This window comes from Hippocampus zosterae, chromosome 2 (genome assembly GCF_025434085.1).
Source record: "Hippocampus zosterae strain Florida chromosome 2, ASM2543408v3, whole genome shotgun sequence".
Classification (NCBI taxonomy): domain Eukaryota; kingdom Metazoa; phylum Chordata; class Actinopteri; order Syngnathiformes; family Syngnathidae; genus Hippocampus; species Hippocampus zosterae.
Genome location: NC_067452.1, coordinates 38,982,380 through 39,001,144, shown reverse-complemented (window position 1 = coordinate 39,001,144; position 18,765 = coordinate 38,982,380). Strand labels below are relative to the sequence as shown.

Sequence of the window (18,765 nt, the reverse complement as noted above, 5' to 3'; positions counted from 1 at the left end):
GTGTCCCGTCTGGTGTACGCAAATTGGCCACCTGGTGGCAGTATAATACAAACATACATGACAATGGTTGGTCACAATTGCGCAGTAAACTGGAGTGCTTTTAGTCAGTCTTTGTGGAGGAAAACCAATATAGGCCTGCATTGTTATATTATCTGTGTACATGTGTTACTCCACTATTTGTGCTTTAATATTTCTCCCGAAATAAATTTTAACACAGAAGTCCGCTGGGATAGGCTCCAACATGCTCGCGACCTTCGTGAGAATCAGTGGATTAGAAACTGGATGAACGGATGAAAACTTGATGGTTACCTATGGAAAATGGGGCTGAAACGAACTGCGACAGTAGTTTTCTTATATGGCCCCAGTCGGCCTTGGTTCGGAATGCACTCCACTACCGGACATGGGCAGCGGGGGGCTGGGCTGCACCGCTGCATTTTGGCCAGCACAGCGACATCTGTGCTGTTGTCAAGGTTTGCTCCCTAACACAGCAGCATCATTTTCATAACATTCATTGCAATATTGATTCCAATTATGCCAGTCATTTCCAAAGGGCATCACTTACACTTTCGGTCCCGGCAGCAGAACCTTCAAGTAAGTAGACCCAGTCGCATGCTTGGGGCCCATTGTTTGTTAAGACCACATGTTCCACACGGGATGTCCCAAAGTAGACGGGTCCGAAGCACAGACGGGACACGGGGGCCCCCTGGATAATAGAGTTACACACAAATTTAGATTTACATGATTAGCATTTCAAGACATTGAGTTGGGTAGGACATAGGTGACAGTAATTGGCTGCAGTACCTGTAAATCCAAGATCTCAAGATGCTGTTCAACCACGTGAGCTCTGATCCGGAGAACCACAGTGGAGCAATTCTGAAGCCTGACCCTTGGAAGGCAGTCAAGACATGCACAAAGCGGAATTAGTCAAATGTTTTACTTCTACCGAGGTTGTTTTCCCATCACTGGTTTTTAGTCATCAAGACAATGCAAAAACTACAACACAAAATTCCGGAATACTATTAATTGCATTAAAAGTGCCAAGTTTCAGTGCAGATCGAAAGAAAGAAATATGTTCAATTTTCAATAGCGTACGGTTTCAAAATCAAATGAAAACAAGCTTACATGGCCTTTTCATCAACTTTTCTGGGTTTGTCAGCGTGCAGTTCAACTGTCAACCGTCTGGTGGCGCCAGCCGCTACAACTCCACTGGAAGGAGAAAGTCGGACCAAGGAATCTCCAATGTGCAGCACCTGGAACACACCTTCAAACACCACGCATGAACAAGAGATAAAAAAATAAAAGAGGTTCTGCAATAAACCTCTGAAATTACATTGATGAACGCGACTTACCTGACGCTGATCCGTGATTGGTGATAGGAATACATCTGCTGATGATCTGACTGCTGGCAGGAATAAAGCCAAAGTCCAATTCGGAGTCCATGGATAGTGAGCAACCCCGAGGAGAACTACATGAACACATTCACAAAAGGGAATTAAACAAACACAACATCGTCAGACACCTCAATTAAACCTGACTAAAAAGGTGTTTCTTCCTATTTTAACGCTGCATACATCTGCAGTGGTACTTCAATGGCTTCCGCTGCATCTACATGAACATAAATGTAGTCTGTGACCGCCTCCTCTTCCTCGGGGATGAACTCCAGTAAGCCACTCACAGACAAACCAGGCGCCACGTTCTTAGCACTTCTGGGTGCTGAGAATTTAAACACCTGTGAGAGGAGGGGGGGGAAAAGGAAAATAAAAATCTATTCACCCAATCACACAGAGTTGAAAGAAAAGGTATTAGAACCCCTTAAACATGGTTTTCTATTCAAAAGAAGGAGTAGGCGTTTCCCGATGAGAACCATTTCTTCAACAAAATAACTCTCCGAATATTTGCCATTAAAAATTGTGAACTTGCATGAAGCTGGAAAGGTCGCCAAAGTATCTATTCAAACCTTGATATTTGTCACTGCTTGCTACTCTCCCTAGGATTCTCCATCCCCTAAAGAGGGATGCCCATCAAAGACTTTTGAGTGTCGGCTTCACAGTGCAAGGGTGCAGGGTTCGATTCCAGCTGCATGTTCTCCCCGTGCCTGCGTGGAGTTTCCATGTTCTCCCCGTGCCTGCGTGGGTTTTCTCAGGGTACTCCGGTTTCCTCCCACATTTCAAAAACATTCATGGAAGGTTGGTTGCCCATATGGAGTTGCCCAACACAGGACAGACTCAAGGATAAAAAGAAAATGCCTCTTCGGAGTAGCCCAGTCGGCCTCCTGACATTAACTTGATTGAGATGTTGTGGCATGACCTCAAGAAAAATATTGCTGCTCTTAAAATGTTTGGAGATTAACGATACAAAATTCCTCCTGACTGTGGTGCAGCAGAAGTCCAGGTGGTTGACGTTACTTCTGCCAAAGAAGGCTCTCAATAGCCTAATTGTAAAATTGTTCATGTGGTAGGTGTTTAAGAAAACGGATCAGTGTTGAGGCACGATTTTTCACATGACAAACTGAAGTTTGTTATTGCTAAGAAAAATGAGTGTTGAGGCACAATTTTTCACATGACAAACTTAAGTTTGTTATTGCTAAGAAAACTGATAGCTTGTGCTAATGGAAGCTAATGCTAAAGCTAACGCTCGTTCCTACCGACTGCTGTCAGGCTGATGAATAAAAAATAACAATCATAATAATAATAATAATTAAATGATGTGAAGGAAAATTGTAAATAGTACTGCGATTTATCCATTTGTGTTCATATTGTATTTAATTGAAAGATGTTTGTTGTTTTTTTTCTCTTTCTCCTTTCTTCTTTCTACATACATTCTTGCTGCTGGAGGCTGTACATTTCCCCAGTGTGAGACGAATAAAGGATATCTTATCTTATCTTGATGATGGCAGTGCATTGATAACTGTTAATTGAGACAATCTGAGATTTTAGAAAATGACGATGTACTTTACCTTTAATTTGGGGTTTTCAAAGAATATTTCCCTCGTGATTCTGTCAACATTGGTGGCTGTGATGACAGTCTTGTAGAGCTTTCCCAGTTCCACGTCCTTGAATTCGACGAACGGTGGTTCAACATGAATACAATTCTTGGCCATTATTAACTACTTCTCTAAAGCGCCCAAGATAATTATTGTACGTTACTCGTGTTTTTCGAGATATCGACTCTCTATTTGTGTTTTCGTCGGGGCGCCGTCCAACGTATCCATTGCTAAGGTAACATCAATCGCGTAAAAACGATCAAATAGTACACGCGTTGATCGACAACTAAATATGTTGGTACGCGGCGGCAACGTAAAGCGCGTGACGTGTAAGATGTCTCTGAAATGGGAATTTAATGTTTCGTTGCGAGTAAAAATTGTTGCCTCGAAATGTTCAACTCATACTGGCATACGGCTTCATTCCTTTACGCATCTTCCAAGTCGTCGTTACCTTGACGGAGGTCCGACGCTACGCTTGTTTCCGGGGAAACGACTCGCCGACATTTTGCAACCTTCGGCTTCAGTACAATAAAACATGGCGTGTTGTTACTCGATGAATAGACAACTCGTGTTAGGAAGTAATTATTAGTTATTACTTCGATAATATACTTGAGTAGATCATTTTTGTTCATTTGTACTAAAATTGAAGGCAACAAACACTTAATTACTGTCCATAAATACACGTTTTTACTGCATTGTATGAAAACAAATAATATATCTAATACAGTATTCACCAAAACCAAAGGAAGCCGTTGGTAGGAAATGGCCAAGTACACATTTTTTTTGCCACCTGATACTTCTGAAATGAAATGCAGACAGCAGTGGTTGTTACTTCATAAGTTTATACCAAAATCAAAGGCAGTCAATGTTGGAGAAATAAGGAAGCACAAATACTTTGTGTACTTAAAGTAGATATAAAACGGAAGGAAAAAAACGTTTTGAACATTATTGCTAGAGAAAAAGTATATTTGATCAAGGTACTGGGCAATTGTTGTACCATCACATCAATTTAGCAAGAATAAAAGAAAAATATGGAGATTTTCTAAACAATGTAAAATCAATGTGACATTTCCCATATTTCATCATCATAAATGTTATTAGTAGATTTACTTTCACAAGGTACCACTGAATCATGGCGGTGGTAAGTGGTTGCTAGTCCTTCCTTATCCTCCCCAATCTGCTCTGTATTAGCAAGAGAATCCACATGGGCATTGTTGGATTTTTGTGTACTGAGGTGATCAGTTGGTGGCGTAGCCTCAACACCTTGATCAGCTGCTGTTTGACAGGCGGCACCTGGACATGATAAACCGCATCTTGCTTGGTCAGATGCTGTCCCAGATTGGTTGTCTGATGAACCAAGTAGAGCTTTATCATCAAGTTGTCCGGAACCAGCTTGGTCAACAAGTATTCCCTGGTCCAGACTATTATGTGTCGAGCAGTGATCAACTGTGGTCTTGACTGTCCCATTAGCTGGACCAATGTCCACGTTTTCCTCCCTCCGTGTCTCTGGCTTGATGGCGACTTCAAGAGTTGAAGTCCCACCCTCGAAAGAACATCTCTTGCGACCAAAAAGAGAATCAGACAAAGTCCTGCATCCGTTCCTGACTTCCTGATCTGAACTTCCAGCAGCTTGCGTCTGTTCCATCCCCAGCTGGAGTTGGGTTTTACTCTCCAGTCCAAAAAAGTCATTTCGGACCACGTAGCGAACACACTGGAGGAGGACGTTTCTCTCATGCCGGATATCGGGGGCAAGTAGCTGAACAAAACAACAAACAAAATCAGGCTCAGCATTCTCCCAAAACTAAATATCATACTGTGCGTTTTTGTTATTGCTAAGAAAAATGAGTGTTGAGGCACAATTTTTCACATGACAAACTGAAGTTTGTTATTGCTAAGAAAACTGATAGCTTGTGCTAATGGAAGCTAATGCTAAAGCTAACGCTCGTTCGTACCGACTGCTGTCAGGCTGATGAATAAAAAATAACAATAATAATAATAATAATTAAATGATGTGAAGGAAAATTGTAAATAGTACTGCGATTTATCCATTTGTGTTCATATTGTATTTAATTGAAAGATGTTTGTTGTTTTTTTTTTTCCTCTTTCTCCTTTCTTCTTTCGACATACATTCTTGCTGCTGGAGGCTGTAAATTTCCCCAGTGTGGGACGAATAAAGGATATCTTATCTTATCTTAGAGTGAAATACAAATGAACTGGATTAGATTAAAATCGTATTTAAGCCGCTGTCACTATACATGGTTAATTCAGTCATTGCATTACAACCACACTAGTCTATGTTTATAGTTATTCCCCCGCTCGTGGCTGGAGAGATTTCAAACAGTTCATTCATTCATTCATTCATCTTCCGTACCGCTTGATCCTCACTAGGGTCGCGGGGGGTGCTGGAGCCCATCCCAGCCGTCTCCGGGCAGTAGGCGGGGGACACCCTGAATCGGTTGCCAGCCAATCGCAGGGCACACATAGACGAACAACCATCCACGCTCACACTCACACCTAGGGACAATTTAGAGTGTTCAATCAGCCTGCCATGCATATTTTTGGAATGTGGGAGGAAACCGGAGCACCCGGAGAAAACCCACGCAGGCCCGGGGAGAACATGCAAACTCCACACAGGGAGGCCGGAGCTGGAATCGAACCCGGTACCTCTGCACTGTGAAGCTGACGTGCTAACCACTGGACTACCGGGCCGCCTTTAAACAGTTCAATCGATCTCAAATCCTCACCATCTCGAGCAGAGTGGCCCGCCGTTTCTGCGGCATATCTTGATATCCGCGCCGACCGCGCCTTCCTCCTCGTCTCCCTTGCCCTCTTTGTTTGTTGCTCGATGTATTCGGGGCAGACCAAGGACATGACCCGTTGGAAGCTTGCCTGTCCCGTGTGGAGGTTTTGGCATTCGTGAAAGGTCCGTTGTTGTGGTCACGTAAATCCTGGTTTTCTTGGAGCAATTTTTTGGCTCTTTGTATCGTAGAGTCTGAAATGTCAAAGGATGATAAAATGATCACACTGAATAGGAATGCACACCAAAATCATGCTAATGCAGGGAAAAAAAGGACAAAAAGTGAAGCCCACCTTGTGCTCCTTCGTCAGTTTCACTCTCGCTCATGGAGCCATAATTGGCTACAAGAGACCCCAATGCTGCGCTCATCTGTTTCGGCGCCACAATAGGGCCAGCGGCTATGGAGTCGGCGTCCGCATCATCTTTGTCGGACTCTTAACGTGGAAAAAAATCAAATAACTTAAGTCAGAACAATTTTGAAAAATAAGCAACTTGTGATTTTTCCCCCCTCAATATTACAACTGTGATTTAGCATGCAATCTTTTTTTTTTTAAGATCTTCCCATATATATATATATATATATATATATATTCATTCATTCATTCATCTTCCGAACCGCTTGATCCTCACTAGGGTCGCGGGGGGTGCTGGAGCCAATCCCAGCTGTCTCCGGGCAGTAGGCGGGGGACACCCTGAATCGGTTGCCAGCCAATCGCAGGGCACACAGAGATGAACAACCATTCACGCTCACACTCACACCTAGGGACAATTTAGAGTGTTCAATCAGCCTGCCACGCATGTTTTTGGAACGTGGGAGGAAACCGGAGCACCCGGAGAAAACCCACGCAGGCCCGGGGAGAACATGCAAACTCCACACAGGGAGGCCGGAGCTGGAATCGAACCCGGTACCTCTGCACTATGAATCCAACGTGCTAACCACTGGACTACCGGGCCGCCTATATATATATATTTTAAACAAAACAATAAATCAATTGCAGCCTTTGAAAACTGCATTTTACTACACCACAATGTGGATTTGAATCTGCTTAATTATTCAGCCCGAGACGCAGAGTCCGTTTGAGACATCATCTTGTGGCATTCCTGCTCTCACTCACCAATGTCACTTTTGGCCAACGCTCCCAGCGGATCAACATTCTGGCCAGGCTGGGTGAGGGCTGGCGGTCTCCCTGCTCCGGCGGCAGCGTCGGATGGATGCACACCTTGAGGACGTGGCCCGTGGAACCTTTGACGACCTCTCCCACGCCGTCCTCTGCCTCTCATGCGTCTATACAACATGGCATAAAAGATGTTCAAAACCCCCAAATAATTTAACTCCGTCAACAACAAGGACTCACGCCATTTATAACTAAGCCAGAGCCAACCAATGCTTCATATACATCTTTTTGACCCTCCCCCCCAAAAATATATATTTACAGTATCCCGGGCGGCCCGGTAGTCCAGTGGTTAGCACGTCGGCTTCACAGTGCAGAGGTACCGGGTTCGATTCCAGCTTCGGCCTCCCTGTGTGGAGTTTGCATGTTCTCCCCGGGCCTGCGTGGGTTTTCTCCGGGTACTCTGGGTTTCCTCCCACATTTAAAAACATGCACGGTAGGCTGATTGAACACTCCAAATTGTCCCGCGGTGTGATTGTGAGCGCGAATGGTTGTTCGTCTCGGTGTGCCCTGCGATTGGCTGGTAACCGTTTCAGGATGTCCCCCGCCTACTGCTGGTAGACAGCTGGGATAGGCTCCTGCATGACCCGCGACCCTTGTGAGGATAAAGCGGATCACAAAATGGATGGATGGATCGATGTATGAATGGAAAAAGAAAAAAGTGGTGCTAACCCGGACCTGTTGAAATAATTCCCTGCCACACAATCTTCATTAAATTCCAAGCGCAAACTGAACCGGGGACTTGCTGGCCCATGTCCTCCCCACCACAGAGTTGCAATATGCAGAAATTGGTTAAGATGTTTAGTCAAGTAACCTACCCGAACTGGGCCGTCTCCAGAACCGCTCCCGTCTTCTCCCGTTCCTGCACCAGTTTTCTCTTTTTCTCAATATTCTGTAAAGTTGGATAGTTCCTGGAAAGAGGAGTCAAAGCTCACGTCGTTGACTACCACCTCAAGATTGGCCAGCATCCATTTGGGATATACAGACTTGCGCCTCTCCTCTCTCCATTTGGCAATCTCTTCTGCGGTGTCCAGCTTAATTCTCTTCGTTCCGGGTGCGTGGGTCTGCAAAACAGCAAGCTGTATTGTTAGCAAATGGCACAGCATAACAGAGGATAAAATGTTCTGGTGTCTTACATTTTTCCAGTGAATGCTGACTATTTTTTCATGCGCCACGAAGCTGCAGTCTGGGACGGAACACTATAAGGTAGAAGAGTCGGGATTCTGCTGGTTTGAAGCAGTCAAAATCTGGGACTGAAATAAAAATATTACCTTAACATGTTGAGCAACATGCTCGTCGTACTTCTCCTGGTTCTTGAATCCTCGGTCACATGTGTCACAAAAATGAATAAAATCGGGGTCCTTCTTGTTTTGACGCTGAAAGATAAAAAGCAGCGCCCGGTTAGCATAAAGTAGTTTCAGAAAGCTGGAGTCCCCAGATCAGTGGATGGGATGTCCACCTTGGGGTTGCAATTGTAATAAGACAGATGGTGTCAGATTTTCTGAGATGAAAAAAAGAAACAAAAGGAAGGGAGTGCAGAAAAAAAACAAGTCCCAAACTATGCTCCTGGAAATGGAGGGACACAGTAGGGCAGGCATGTCCAAAGTCCGGCCCGCGGGCCAAATCCGGCCCGCGGTCGAATTTCATCCGGCCCTCGGCCCCTGTCATAAAATCAGTGCCGTCTGGCCCGCAGGTTGGGCGCAATGGAACACGTGTTGCATTGACTGAGGTCTCGTAGACTGGTGAGTGCTGTTTCATAGAGTACTGCTTCCCTCTAGTGGCTAAATGAGTAATAGCATTCACTAAATGAGTAATAGCATTTAGACACTAGGGGGCATCACTCACGAGTTAACAAGACATCACTCCGTGTTTATATTGACTGATATGTCATATTTCAAATGATCCTTGCAGTTGTGGATATTTGTATTGCTTGTTCATTTCCCTGTTGTTCGAGTCAAAGGTTTTGTGACTATTGAAAAGTCATGGTGATACATTTTATGTTTCAAATCAATCAATTTGCACTCAGGAGACTTCTGTTTAAGAAAAAGTCAAGTGAATAAGCAGTTGCATGTGATATACCTGTTTCAAATGAACCAAAAGAAATTCTTAAGATTGTTGAAATTAAAATAAAAATGGAAATGTGAAACAGACTGGCTTACTAAAATTTGTTGAACAATATTGTTGTTCAATGTAAAGAATGTCAGCCAAGGTCGGCCCCCCACATTTTACCACATAAAATCTGGCCCCCTTGGCAAAAAGTTTGGACACCCCTGCAGTAGGATTTTGGGGAAAAAAATGTGTTGTAAATACTGCACTTTGTAGGACCATATTGTGATTCGCAACAAGCATGCAGATGGAATTTGGCAATTGGATTATCAAGGAGACCTTGAAAAATTGTCTTCAATCGAAAGGGTAACTGGACCCCACAAAAAAGTGACAAAGGTTAAAAAAACAAGATGATCACACTTACCTTTTTCCCACGATTGGCTCCTGGTCCGTAATTGCTCCAATTTTGTTGTCCAGTGTGATACCATTCACGGCCTGACCAATTTGAGAGACAATCACTCGGTCATCATGAAAACGTAAGACAATAAATAAACCATGAGGTCTTATTATACACGACGAATCATTTGCACATTTGCTTGTTGGGGGGGGGGGGATTAGGAACTTGAGAAACTTAATAAAATAAATATTAAGTTATATGGAAAAAGTAGGAGGGATTGGGCGGTCTCAAATGCACCGAATGGTTGGGTCTTTTGAGTACGAAGAACACCGTTCCTCTTCACGAACGTGCATGTTTTTATCATCTGAAAAGCAGCTCCTAAACGTCGGCGCTCACCGTATGAATATTGAGATCCATAGTTTGTTGAGTGGGAAGGAGCTCCTGACGCTGGTCGGTAGTTGCAGTTCGCTTGGCCGCCGTAAACCCAGTTGGGCTGAGGTTCCGTAGGTGACTCGTTCCAAGTCCACATGCTGGCGTGGAAGCTGCTTCTTGAGCTGGGCGGCTGAGGTCGCGACAGTTGGATTGTATTCGGAGGAGGACAGTCAAAGTTGGGGGGAGGATAGGAGCCAAGATTATTCATACTGCACACCCAAAGTCTTAGTGACAGAACTAAAAGAAAAAGAAATGTATCTGGCCACGACTTGCCCAGCGATCACATGTGCTTGTTTTTGCTGCTTCAATCTCCTTTGCTTGGTGTGTGTCGGTTTGCAAAAAGCTTTGAGTTCCACTACCGCCACCTAGCGCTTAAAAATGGAATACTTGAAGGGTTGCCTATTTTGCAAAACAGTACAGTATTTCTTTCGGAATATTTGGAAACACTGACAATTTTGTATTTCTTTAATACCATCCATCCATCCATTTTCCGACCCACTTTATCCTCACAAAGGGTCGCGGATGGTTGTCGGAGCCTATCCCAGCTGTCTTCGGGATACCAAATTATTATTATTATTATTATTATTATTATTATTATTATTATTATTATTATTATTATTATTATTATTATTATTATTATTATTATTATACACATCGCAACAGTCGCGGTAACTCTACACGCGTTGTAACTATTTTTACGAGAGCAGAGTTGGCAAACGTACACGGTTTTGACGTCATGCAGTTACATTATTGTTCTATAGAGGGCAGTAACATGGTGAATTTCCCCCACGCGTGCAGTCTTTTTTCCCCCAAAGAAGAATCAGCAAAGCGTGGTGTGCGTTTTACAGTGAAGGTCCAGGACCGCTGGTGTGGAACTACACTAAACTTGGATGAGCACAACGTAAAGATAACCCAGGTTAAAAAACAACAACAACAACAAGGAGCGACCCACGCCTGCTGCGAAAATGCTCGTCTTGTTTGAGACCGCTGCAGGCTTTGCCATTTTTAAAGTACGTCATCAAAACCGTCTTTTCTATTTTCAGGAGCGTCGCAACGTGGGTTAGCTTACATTAGCAAATTTGCTAGCTGCCGAGATACTTTGTACCTTCGACGGACCCTTATGTGAAGGATGATATACGATATTTAGTCCAATGTAGGAGAGTGTGCAACTGCAATCCACCTTATGTATTTTAATATATGACATGTCTTGTTAAAAGTTTCCAACATGCTGTCGACCGGCCTTGCAACCACGTGTGTGAGTTAAGTTAGCTTCTTTTCCCCTCTAGGTTCTTGATGAATCCAAACTGCAGCAGATCGACAGTCTGTACAAGGAGTTTGAGACCCCTGAAAAGGCAAATAAAATGTGAGTAAACATGCCGCACGGGTTAGCTGGGCCAGTCGAATGCAATGTTACCCAATCATTGTTAAATCGAGGCACATAATCCATTAAAATTTCACGGCACATCACCAAATAAAAATGAGTGAAACAATTATGTAGTGATGCCTTACAACTCAAAAGTCAGGTGATTCATAAGTCAAGCTACCACTGTCACTATATATTTGTACCTTCTGACGTATAATGGAAGAGAATTTAATTGCTCTCCATGTTGCACAGATACATTTGTTGTAAATCCAAACCCAATTCCATCATTATGTTAAGCATAAATAAAAGCAGATAACAATGATTTACAAGTCATGTTCAATCTTTGATTGAATACACCTCACAGGCATGACACAATTTGATAAACTCTTGTCCGATTCCCCATTAAATATCTTTTCTTTGACGTATATCCAAATATATATAGTTTGAACATGAATTGCAAATCATTGTATTCCGCTTTTATATAGATTAAAACAACTTCCCAACTTCGTTTGAATTGAATTTGTAGGTCACCATAGCTCTATTTAAGTTAAATTGTATAAATTCCTATCGCGTGCCTGATCATCTCTCATCGCACACTCATTTGCTGCTGCTGCACAGTGGTTGGCAATCGCTAGGCTAATGAAATACAGCTTATTTTAGGAAACTTTATATCAGTTATTGTTTTTCATGTTTAAGGTGAACATTTTGTTGACAGTCCGTTATTGTTTTTCAGTGTGAAACTAAAGCACTTTGAGAAGTTCCAGGACACGACTGAGGCTTTGGCAGGTAATTGACACACCCTGTTCTCCAGAGCCAAAGCATGTCACCTACAGGTTTATGGTCTGTGATGCATTTAATGTTTCTGACTTAATGGTGAAGTATATCGTACTCGTCACTACCCCTGAGACCACAAACGGCATTTTTCACGTGATGTCACCGAGTGTCGTCAATAAGACTGGTTGTGTATTTTCCTGACCGGTTTTGTTTGCTTCCTCAACTCAGCTGCCACCGCCCTTGTCGAGGGTAAAATTAGTAAAAGTTTGAAGAAGGTGCTGAAGAAGATGGTGGCTAAGGAGGCTCACGAACAGCTGGCCATCAGTGATGCAAAACTCGGTGGCGTCCTCAAAGTAGGTGACTCGACCACCGTGTTGATGCAGGTCCTTAATTGCGGCATTGTTGGTAAGAATCAAATTTCCCTCTTTTTTTTTTTTTTTTTAGGAGAAGCTGGACCTTAGTTGCATCCACAGCCCTGCTGTCGCCGAACTCATGAGGTGCATCCGGAGCCAGATGGAGGGCCTCATCTCGGGACTTCCACCCCGGGAGATGAGCGCCATGTCGCTGGGCTTGGCTCATAGGTAAACGTCGATGCGCTTTTCGCGTCGTCTGATGAACCGCCGTCTATGATTACACGTTGCTGTCTGAAACGTCCTGTCGATTTCCCTCAGCGTTCGTCACTACCACTGAGGCGGCAGTCTCCCTTCATGGGAAATCCAAAAGTTATGTTTTGGCCTGTGCTGTGTTCCTCCCCGGTATTTATATGCGTTTGTTTGCGTATGTTTTCACCAGTCTGTCCCGTTACAAGCTCAAGTTCAGCCCGGACAAAGTGGACACCATGATCGTGCAGGCTATATGTAAGTGTGGTTGCATGATGCCGTTTTGGTTATTTTAGTTGGCAAATTCCAAATTGTGTGATCGCAAGAACGCTCCACTTTTGAGGTTACGCAATATGTAGCGGTAGCTTTGTTAATAGCATTGCTTGAACTGGAAATGTACTGCTGTGGAAACAGACTTTTAGAGGTAACAAGTTGTTTTTGGGCGGCCCGGTAGTCCAGTGGTTAGCACGTGGGCTTCACAGTGCAGAGGTACCGGGTTCGATTCCAGCTCCGGCCTCCCTGTGTGGAGTTTGCATGTTCTCCCCGGGCCTGCGTGGGTTTTCTCCGGGTGCTCCGGTTTCCTCCCGCATTCCAAAAACATGCGTGGCAGGCTAATTGAACGCTCTAAATTGTCCCTAGGTTTGAGTGTGAGTGCGAATGGTTGTTTGTTTCTGTGTGCCCTGCGATTGGCTGGCAACCGATTCAGGGTGTCCCCCCGCCTACTGCCCGAAGACGGCTGGGATAGGCTCCAGCACCCCCCGCGACCCTAGTGAGGATCAAGCGGTACGGAAGATGAATGAATGAATAAATATATTTATAATTGACATCGAGTTTGCATGTTCTCCCCGGGCCTGCGTGGGTTTTCTCCGGGTGCTCCGGTTTCCTCCCACATTCCCAAAAATATGCGTGGCAGGCTGATTGAACACTCTAAATTGTCCCTAGGTTTGAGTGTGAGTGCGAATGGTTGTTTGTTTCTGTGTGCCCTGCGATTGGCTGGCAACCGATTCAGGGTGTCCCCTGCCTACTGCCCAAAAACAGCTGGGATAGGCTCCAGCACCCCCCGCGACCCGAGTGAGGATGAAGCGGCTTGGAAGATGAATGAATGAATAAATATATTTATAATTGACATCAAGTTTGCATGTTCTCCCCGGGCCTGCGTGGGTTTTCTCCGGGTGCTCCGGTTTCCTCCCACATTCCAAAAAATATGCGTGGCAGGCTGATTGGACACTCTAAATCAGGTGTCACCAACATTTTTGAGGGTGAGAGCAACTTCATGTGTACCGATTGTGTGAAGGGCTACCAAATTGATACACGTCTGAAATAACATACTTGTCCAAAATACCTTCAATAATATGAGGATGTGTTATTTTTAATACTTGATGATTTAAATTGTCAGACTTTGATCGTGTTTCGAAATGTCTCACAGTACTGCCAATGTTTGCATTTTTAAATCATAATTTCTACTAGCAAATCACAATGTCCAGGCACTGGCGGGCTACTCAAGTGGTCTTCACGGGCTACCTGGTGCCCGCGGGCACCATGTTGGTGACCACTGCTCTAAATTGTCCCTAGGTGTGAGTGTGAATGGTTGTTCGTCTCTGTGTGCCCTGCGATTGGCTGGCAACCGATTCAGGGTGTCCCCCCGCCTACTGCCCGAAGACGGCTGGGATAGGCTCCAGCACCCCCCGCGACCCTAGTGAGGATCAAGCGGTTCGGAAGATGAATGAATGAATGAAAGTTGTTTTTGGGGGGGGGGGGGCTCTCTGCAGCGCTGTTGGACGACCTGGACAAGGAGTTGAACAATTACATCATGCGCTGCAGAGAGTGGTACGGCTGGCACTTCCCCGAGATAGGGAAGGTCATCACCGACAACTTGGCCTACTGCAAGACGGTCTTGAAAATCGGCGACCGCACCAACGTGGCCGCCAGCGACCTATCGGAGCTGCTCCCCGAGGAAACCGAGGCCGAGGTGAAGCTGGCGGCGGAGATCTCCATGGGAACCGAAGTCTCTGAGCAGGACATCAGTAACATTCGGCACCTGTGCGAGCAGGTATGTGTTCCGCGGCAATATTGTTTCGTGGGGAAAAGGTGTCGGGTGACCTTGGTGATGATGACGACAAATGTCTTCCTCCAGAAACAACGATGTGGGGGTTTTTTTTCAGTCACTACCTCATCTGAACGGTCCCTCGGCGCTGTTCTTGACAGCCACTTCCCAGTTTCTTTTCCTAAGAGAAAGGCTCCCCTTTTTTGTGCAGGTGATAGAAATTTCCGAGTACCGCGCTCAGCTATACGACTACCTGAAGAACCGGATGATGGCGATCGCCCCCAATCTGACGGTGATGGTGGGCGAGTTGGTCGGCGCCCGTCTCATCTCGCATGCCGGTGAGTCACGTCGGAATTTTCGGCACTGGAGCAAACTCGGGGGCGCTGAAGATCACGACACTCTTGTCGATTTGAACTGAAACATGTCTGATGTGTTTTTTAAGTCACTACCTCTTCTGAGCTTTCAAAGAGGATCCGACTTGAGAAGTTCAACCCGAGAGCCCGGCGGGGCTCGCTCACTTCCTCTTATTGTGACCCAGGTTCGCTGTTAAATCTGGCAAAGCACCCAGCCTCCACAGTTCAGATTCTGGGGGCAGAAAAGGCACTCTTCCGAGCACTCAAGACCCGCAAGGACACGCCAAAGTACGGTCTCATCTACCACGCCTCTCTTGTGGGCCAGACCACTGCCAAGAACAAGGGCAAGGTACAGTCCAAGTGAACTCCCAGCCGGGACCATTCGACTATTTCGACTTGTAACAAGTGTGATTTTTATTTTTTTATTATTTTTTTCCGAGCCGCTTGATCCTCACTAGGGTCGCGGGGGGTGCTGGAGCCTATCCCAGCTGTCTCCGGGCAGTAGGCGGGGGGCACCCTGAACCGGTTGCCAGCCAATCGCAGGGCACACAGAAACAAACAACCATTCGCACTCACACTCACACCTAGGGACAATTTAGAGTGTTCAATCAGCCTGCCATGCATGTTTTTGGAATGTGGGAGGAAACCGGAGCACCCGGAGAAAAACCCACGCAGGCCCGGGGAGAACATGCAAACTCCACACAGGGAGGCCGGAGCTGGAATCGAACCCGGTACCTCTGCACTGTGAAGCCGACGTGCTAACCACTGGGCTACCGGGCCGCATGTCATTTTCATTCATTCATTCATCTTCCGAGCCGCTTGATCCTTACTAGGGTCGCGGGGGGTGCTGGAGCCTATCCCAGCTGTCTTCGGGCAGTAGGCGGGGGACACCCTGAATCGGTTGCCAGCCAATCGCAGGGCACACAGAAACAAACAACCATTCGCACTCACACTCACACCTAGGGACAATTTAGAGCGTCCAATCAGCCTGCCACGCATGTTTTTGGAATGTGGGAGGAAACCGGAGCACCCGGAGAAAACCCACGCAGGCCCAGGGAGAACATGCAAACTCCACACAGGGAGGCCGGAGCCTGAATCGAACCCGGCACCTCTGCACTGTGAAGCCGACGTGCTAACCACTGGGCTACCGTTTTTTTTCCCCTGTCCAGATCTCCAGAATGTTAGCGGCCAAAACATCCCTTGCCATCCGCTATGATGCCCTCGGGGAGGACACAAATGCAGAAATGGGTGTGGAGAACCGAGCCAAACTGGAGGCCAGGTTACGGCTTTTAGAGGAGAAAGGAGTAAGTTGAAACGTCGGTTTCCATAGGTCTGTTTTTTTTTTCAGTTATTTTGTTTACATCCCCCCAAAATAGAGGTTCTCAAACTTTTCACACCAAGTACCACCTAACAAATATATTGCTCTCCTCGTGACTAACGTTAAAATACTGTAGCATCGTCTTTAAGAGAAAAAAAAAAGCACATTGTAAGCCACTGTCACGTTATCCACAGTTTATCCATTAACACATACGGGGGGGGGGAAATGCTTAAATCATCTTTCAATTAAAATGGACTGCAGCAACGTTAAGATAAGATAAGATAAGATATGCTTTATTTGTCCCACAATGGGGAAATTTACAGCCTCCAGCAGCAAGAATGTATGTAGAAAGAAGAAGAGAAAAAAAAACAACAACAAACATCTTTCAATTAAATACAATATGAACACAAAATGGATAAATCGCAGTACTATTTACAATTTTCCTTCACATCATTTAATTACTATTATTATTATGATTGTTATTTTTTATTCATCAGCCTGACAGCAGTCGGTAGCTGACGTTTTTTTGTTAAATTAGATTGAGGTGTAATGTAAAAAGTATGTTTTATACATAAGCTTGTTTAAATCCAATCCGATCTGGTCCTTGTTATGTTTCCAGGGGCACCTTATTGTATTTTGTTCCCCCTGATATGGAATATATTTTGGGTAGGGATAAAAAAAAAAGTGTGAATGACTTAGTACCAAATATTTACGCATAATTTTGATGTCGTATTTTCGGTGAGTATTTTTCGACGGCTCTGTTATTCTTTATAGATTCGAAGGATCAGTGGAACCGGCAAAGCCATGGCCCAGGCAGACAAATATATGCACAAGAGGTAAATTCTGTCGTCGTCAACAATACTTTTCTCATTTTCTCGATATGATATGACCATAAACAGCGTTAACCTCTGATCCCCCCCCCAAAAAACAGTGAAGTGAGACTATATGACCCGTCTGGGGATTCTTTGATCCCCTCCACTTCAAAAAAGAGGAAGTTTGACGAGATTAAGGAGGAGGAGGAAGAAGAGGCTTCAACGCCTCCGGTGAAAACCAAAAAGGTCAAAAAGGAACAAAGAGCGGCAGCAGGTGGGTGGTGTAAGAGCAAAATGTACTGTGATTGAATACGTTTTTTTTTTAAATCTGAATTTCACTTGTGTGTAACAGAGGAAGAAGACGAAACGTCTGCTGCTGCCACTGAAGAGCCCCCCAAGAAAAAGAAGAAAAAGAAGAGAGATAGCGGTGCTGAGGTGCCAAAAGTGGAGGAAGAGAGTGTTGCGGTGACTGAGGTACAATTTGTTTGCACCACAGCTTTTTTTTTTTTTTTTTTCGTTTGCATGGATGTTTAGTAATGCTGACTTTTTTTTTTAAATTTCTAGCCAACAGAGAAAAAGAAAAAGAAGAAAAAGAAGGAGGCGGAAGACTGAAAAGAACAATGTATATTTTTGGGGATTTGTCTTTTTTTCAGTCGTGCGGTTTTCTTTTTCTTTAAGGTAGTCAAATGTTAACATTGTGTCTCATTTATGGGTTTTTTTCTGACAGAGGTTTGCCTGGACTGAAAAAGTAAAATGTGAACCTTTTTAATGACCATGATTTAAAGTTAGTATTTGAACATCCGTATCAAATCTGCTCCGGTGCAGACTAAGACACAAACTTGAAGACTGCAGAAGCAATAAATATATTGCATTATGGCCATGTTTTCTTCTGTTTTAGTGCAATGCATGGAAATGAATGTTGTGAGACATGGTCACGCTATGTGATTGGACACCGCAGCGTTTCTGTTTCTACTGTTAGAAAGAAAAGCATTTCTCACAATCTGATGCAGCAATGTTTCACAGTGTTGATTGTGTTCAAGGTAATGTGCATAAGTCTGTCACATTCATGTCATCTACATACTGTATGTACACCAGAGGGGGAAAAAACAATGTTTTTGTCAGCACCAGATAATAGAAAGCAGATATCAAAACACACAGATTAAATTGTATTTTTCAAGTGAGGTGTCAACAGCAGCAACAAAAAAAGTATTCTGTAATTTTAAAGCTCAACGATACAGAAGAGGTTGTGCAAGATAAAGCGACGAATGTCTTGACACACTTGACACAGGTCTCAAACTTAAGACCTGGGAGTCATATCTGTCCCACCCTAGCATTTTATGTGGATTGTGCCTCAATGTATAATTCATGCTACAAACTACAAAATTTCAAATGTTTAAAATGTTCAGATATTGCAAGCATTTTTGTTACTCCATTTATTACGGATCACATTTTAAAGTAGTTACTTTTGGACAAGCAGTTTTTCCTCGCCTATGATTTCAAAACTACGTGAAAAATGTCTTGAATTTACTCAATTTTATTTGACGTGGTTGGTCTGAATCAAGATACTGTACGTTTTAAAGTGAATGTATTGTCTCCTCAAAAATAGGTGTCTTGATCCAGATTTTATGTGCAACCACTTGACAAAATACAATTGAGTAAATTCAACAAAAACTTT

The 18,765-nt window shown here is 44.3% G+C and overlaps 3 protein-coding genes and 1 non-coding gene across 9 annotated transcripts in view; 2 read left to right on the top strand and 2 right to left on the bottom strand.

The window, feature by feature from the left end:
- Nucleotides 1-3,627, bottom strand: part of LOC127596499 (cilia- and flagella-associated protein 47-like) — a 51,414-nt gene extending 47,787 nt beyond the window's left edge. For 3 of the 5 annotated variants that reach the window (XM_052059072.1, XM_052059074.1, XM_052059073.1), the window contains exons 1-7: nucleotides 2,957-3,624; nucleotides 1,572-1,729; nucleotides 1,350-1,465; nucleotides 1,123-1,261; nucleotides 802-886; nucleotides 563-703; nucleotides 310-479 (exon numbers count right to left, since the gene is read on the bottom strand). In XM_052059072.1, coding sequence (XP_051915032.1) covers nucleotides 310-479; nucleotides 563-703; nucleotides 802-886; nucleotides 1,123-1,261; nucleotides 1,350-1,465; nucleotides 1,572-1,729; nucleotides 2,957-3,100 — 953 coding nt within the window. In that variant the 5' untranslated portion in view covers nucleotides 3,101-3,624. Of the gene's footprint in view, nucleotides 1-309; nucleotides 480-562; nucleotides 704-801; nucleotides 887-1,122; nucleotides 1,262-1,349; nucleotides 1,466-1,571; nucleotides 1,730-2,956 lie in introns of all 5 variants that reach the window. The other 2 variants (XR_007961488.1, XM_052059075.1) reach the window with 2 other exon arrangements.
- A 181-nt stretch (nucleotides 3,628-3,808) lies between these two features.
- On the bottom strand, nucleotides 3,809-10,168 carry nufip1 (nuclear FMR1 interacting protein 1). The gene is made up of 10 exons (XM_052059215.1): nucleotides 9,792-10,168; nucleotides 9,423-9,493; nucleotides 8,224-8,328; nucleotides 8,089-8,151; nucleotides 7,940-8,016; nucleotides 7,771-7,863; nucleotides 6,896-7,065; nucleotides 6,074-6,214; nucleotides 5,728-5,975; nucleotides 3,809-4,739 (listed from the first exon to the last, which is right to left on the bottom strand). The coding sequence occupies exons 1-10, from the start codon at nucleotides 10,033-10,035 to the stop codon at nucleotides 4,041-4,043; spliced, it is 1,911 nt and encodes a 636-aa protein (XP_051915175.1). The 5' UTR covers nucleotides 10,036-10,168; the 3' UTR covers nucleotides 3,809-4,040.
- A 462-nt stretch (nucleotides 10,169-10,630) lies between these two features.
- On the top strand, nucleotides 10,631-17,966 carry nop58 (NOP58 ribonucleoprotein homolog (yeast)). Of its 2 annotated transcripts, XM_052059232.1 has the most exons (14): nucleotides 10,631-10,837; nucleotides 11,114-11,190; nucleotides 11,924-11,976; nucleotides 12,193-12,317; nucleotides 12,409-12,545; nucleotides 12,757-12,821; nucleotides 14,333-14,613; nucleotides 14,819-14,945; nucleotides 15,146-15,309; nucleotides 16,130-16,264; nucleotides 17,053-17,114; nucleotides 17,210-17,364; nucleotides 17,443-17,564; nucleotides 17,655-17,966. In XM_052059232.1, exons 1-14 carry the CDS (start codon nucleotides 10,793-10,795, stop codon nucleotides 17,700-17,702), a joined length of 1,596 nt encoding a protein of 531 aa, XP_051915192.1. In that variant the 5' UTR covers nucleotides 10,631-10,792; the 3' UTR covers nucleotides 17,703-17,966. The 2 variants fall into 2 exon arrangements, with proteins under 2 accessions (XP_051915192.1, XP_051915193.1); XM_052059233.1 differs by lacking the exon at nucleotides 17,655-17,966 and having other exon boundaries at nucleotides 17,210-17,373.
- LOC127596903 (small nucleolar RNA SNORD11B) lies at nucleotides 14,660-14,748 on the top strand. Its single transcript, XR_007961592.1, has one exon. It is a non-coding gene; the product is annotated as a small nucleolar RNA SNORD11B (small nucleolar RNA).
- Nucleotides 17,967-18,765: the final 799 nt, after the last annotated feature.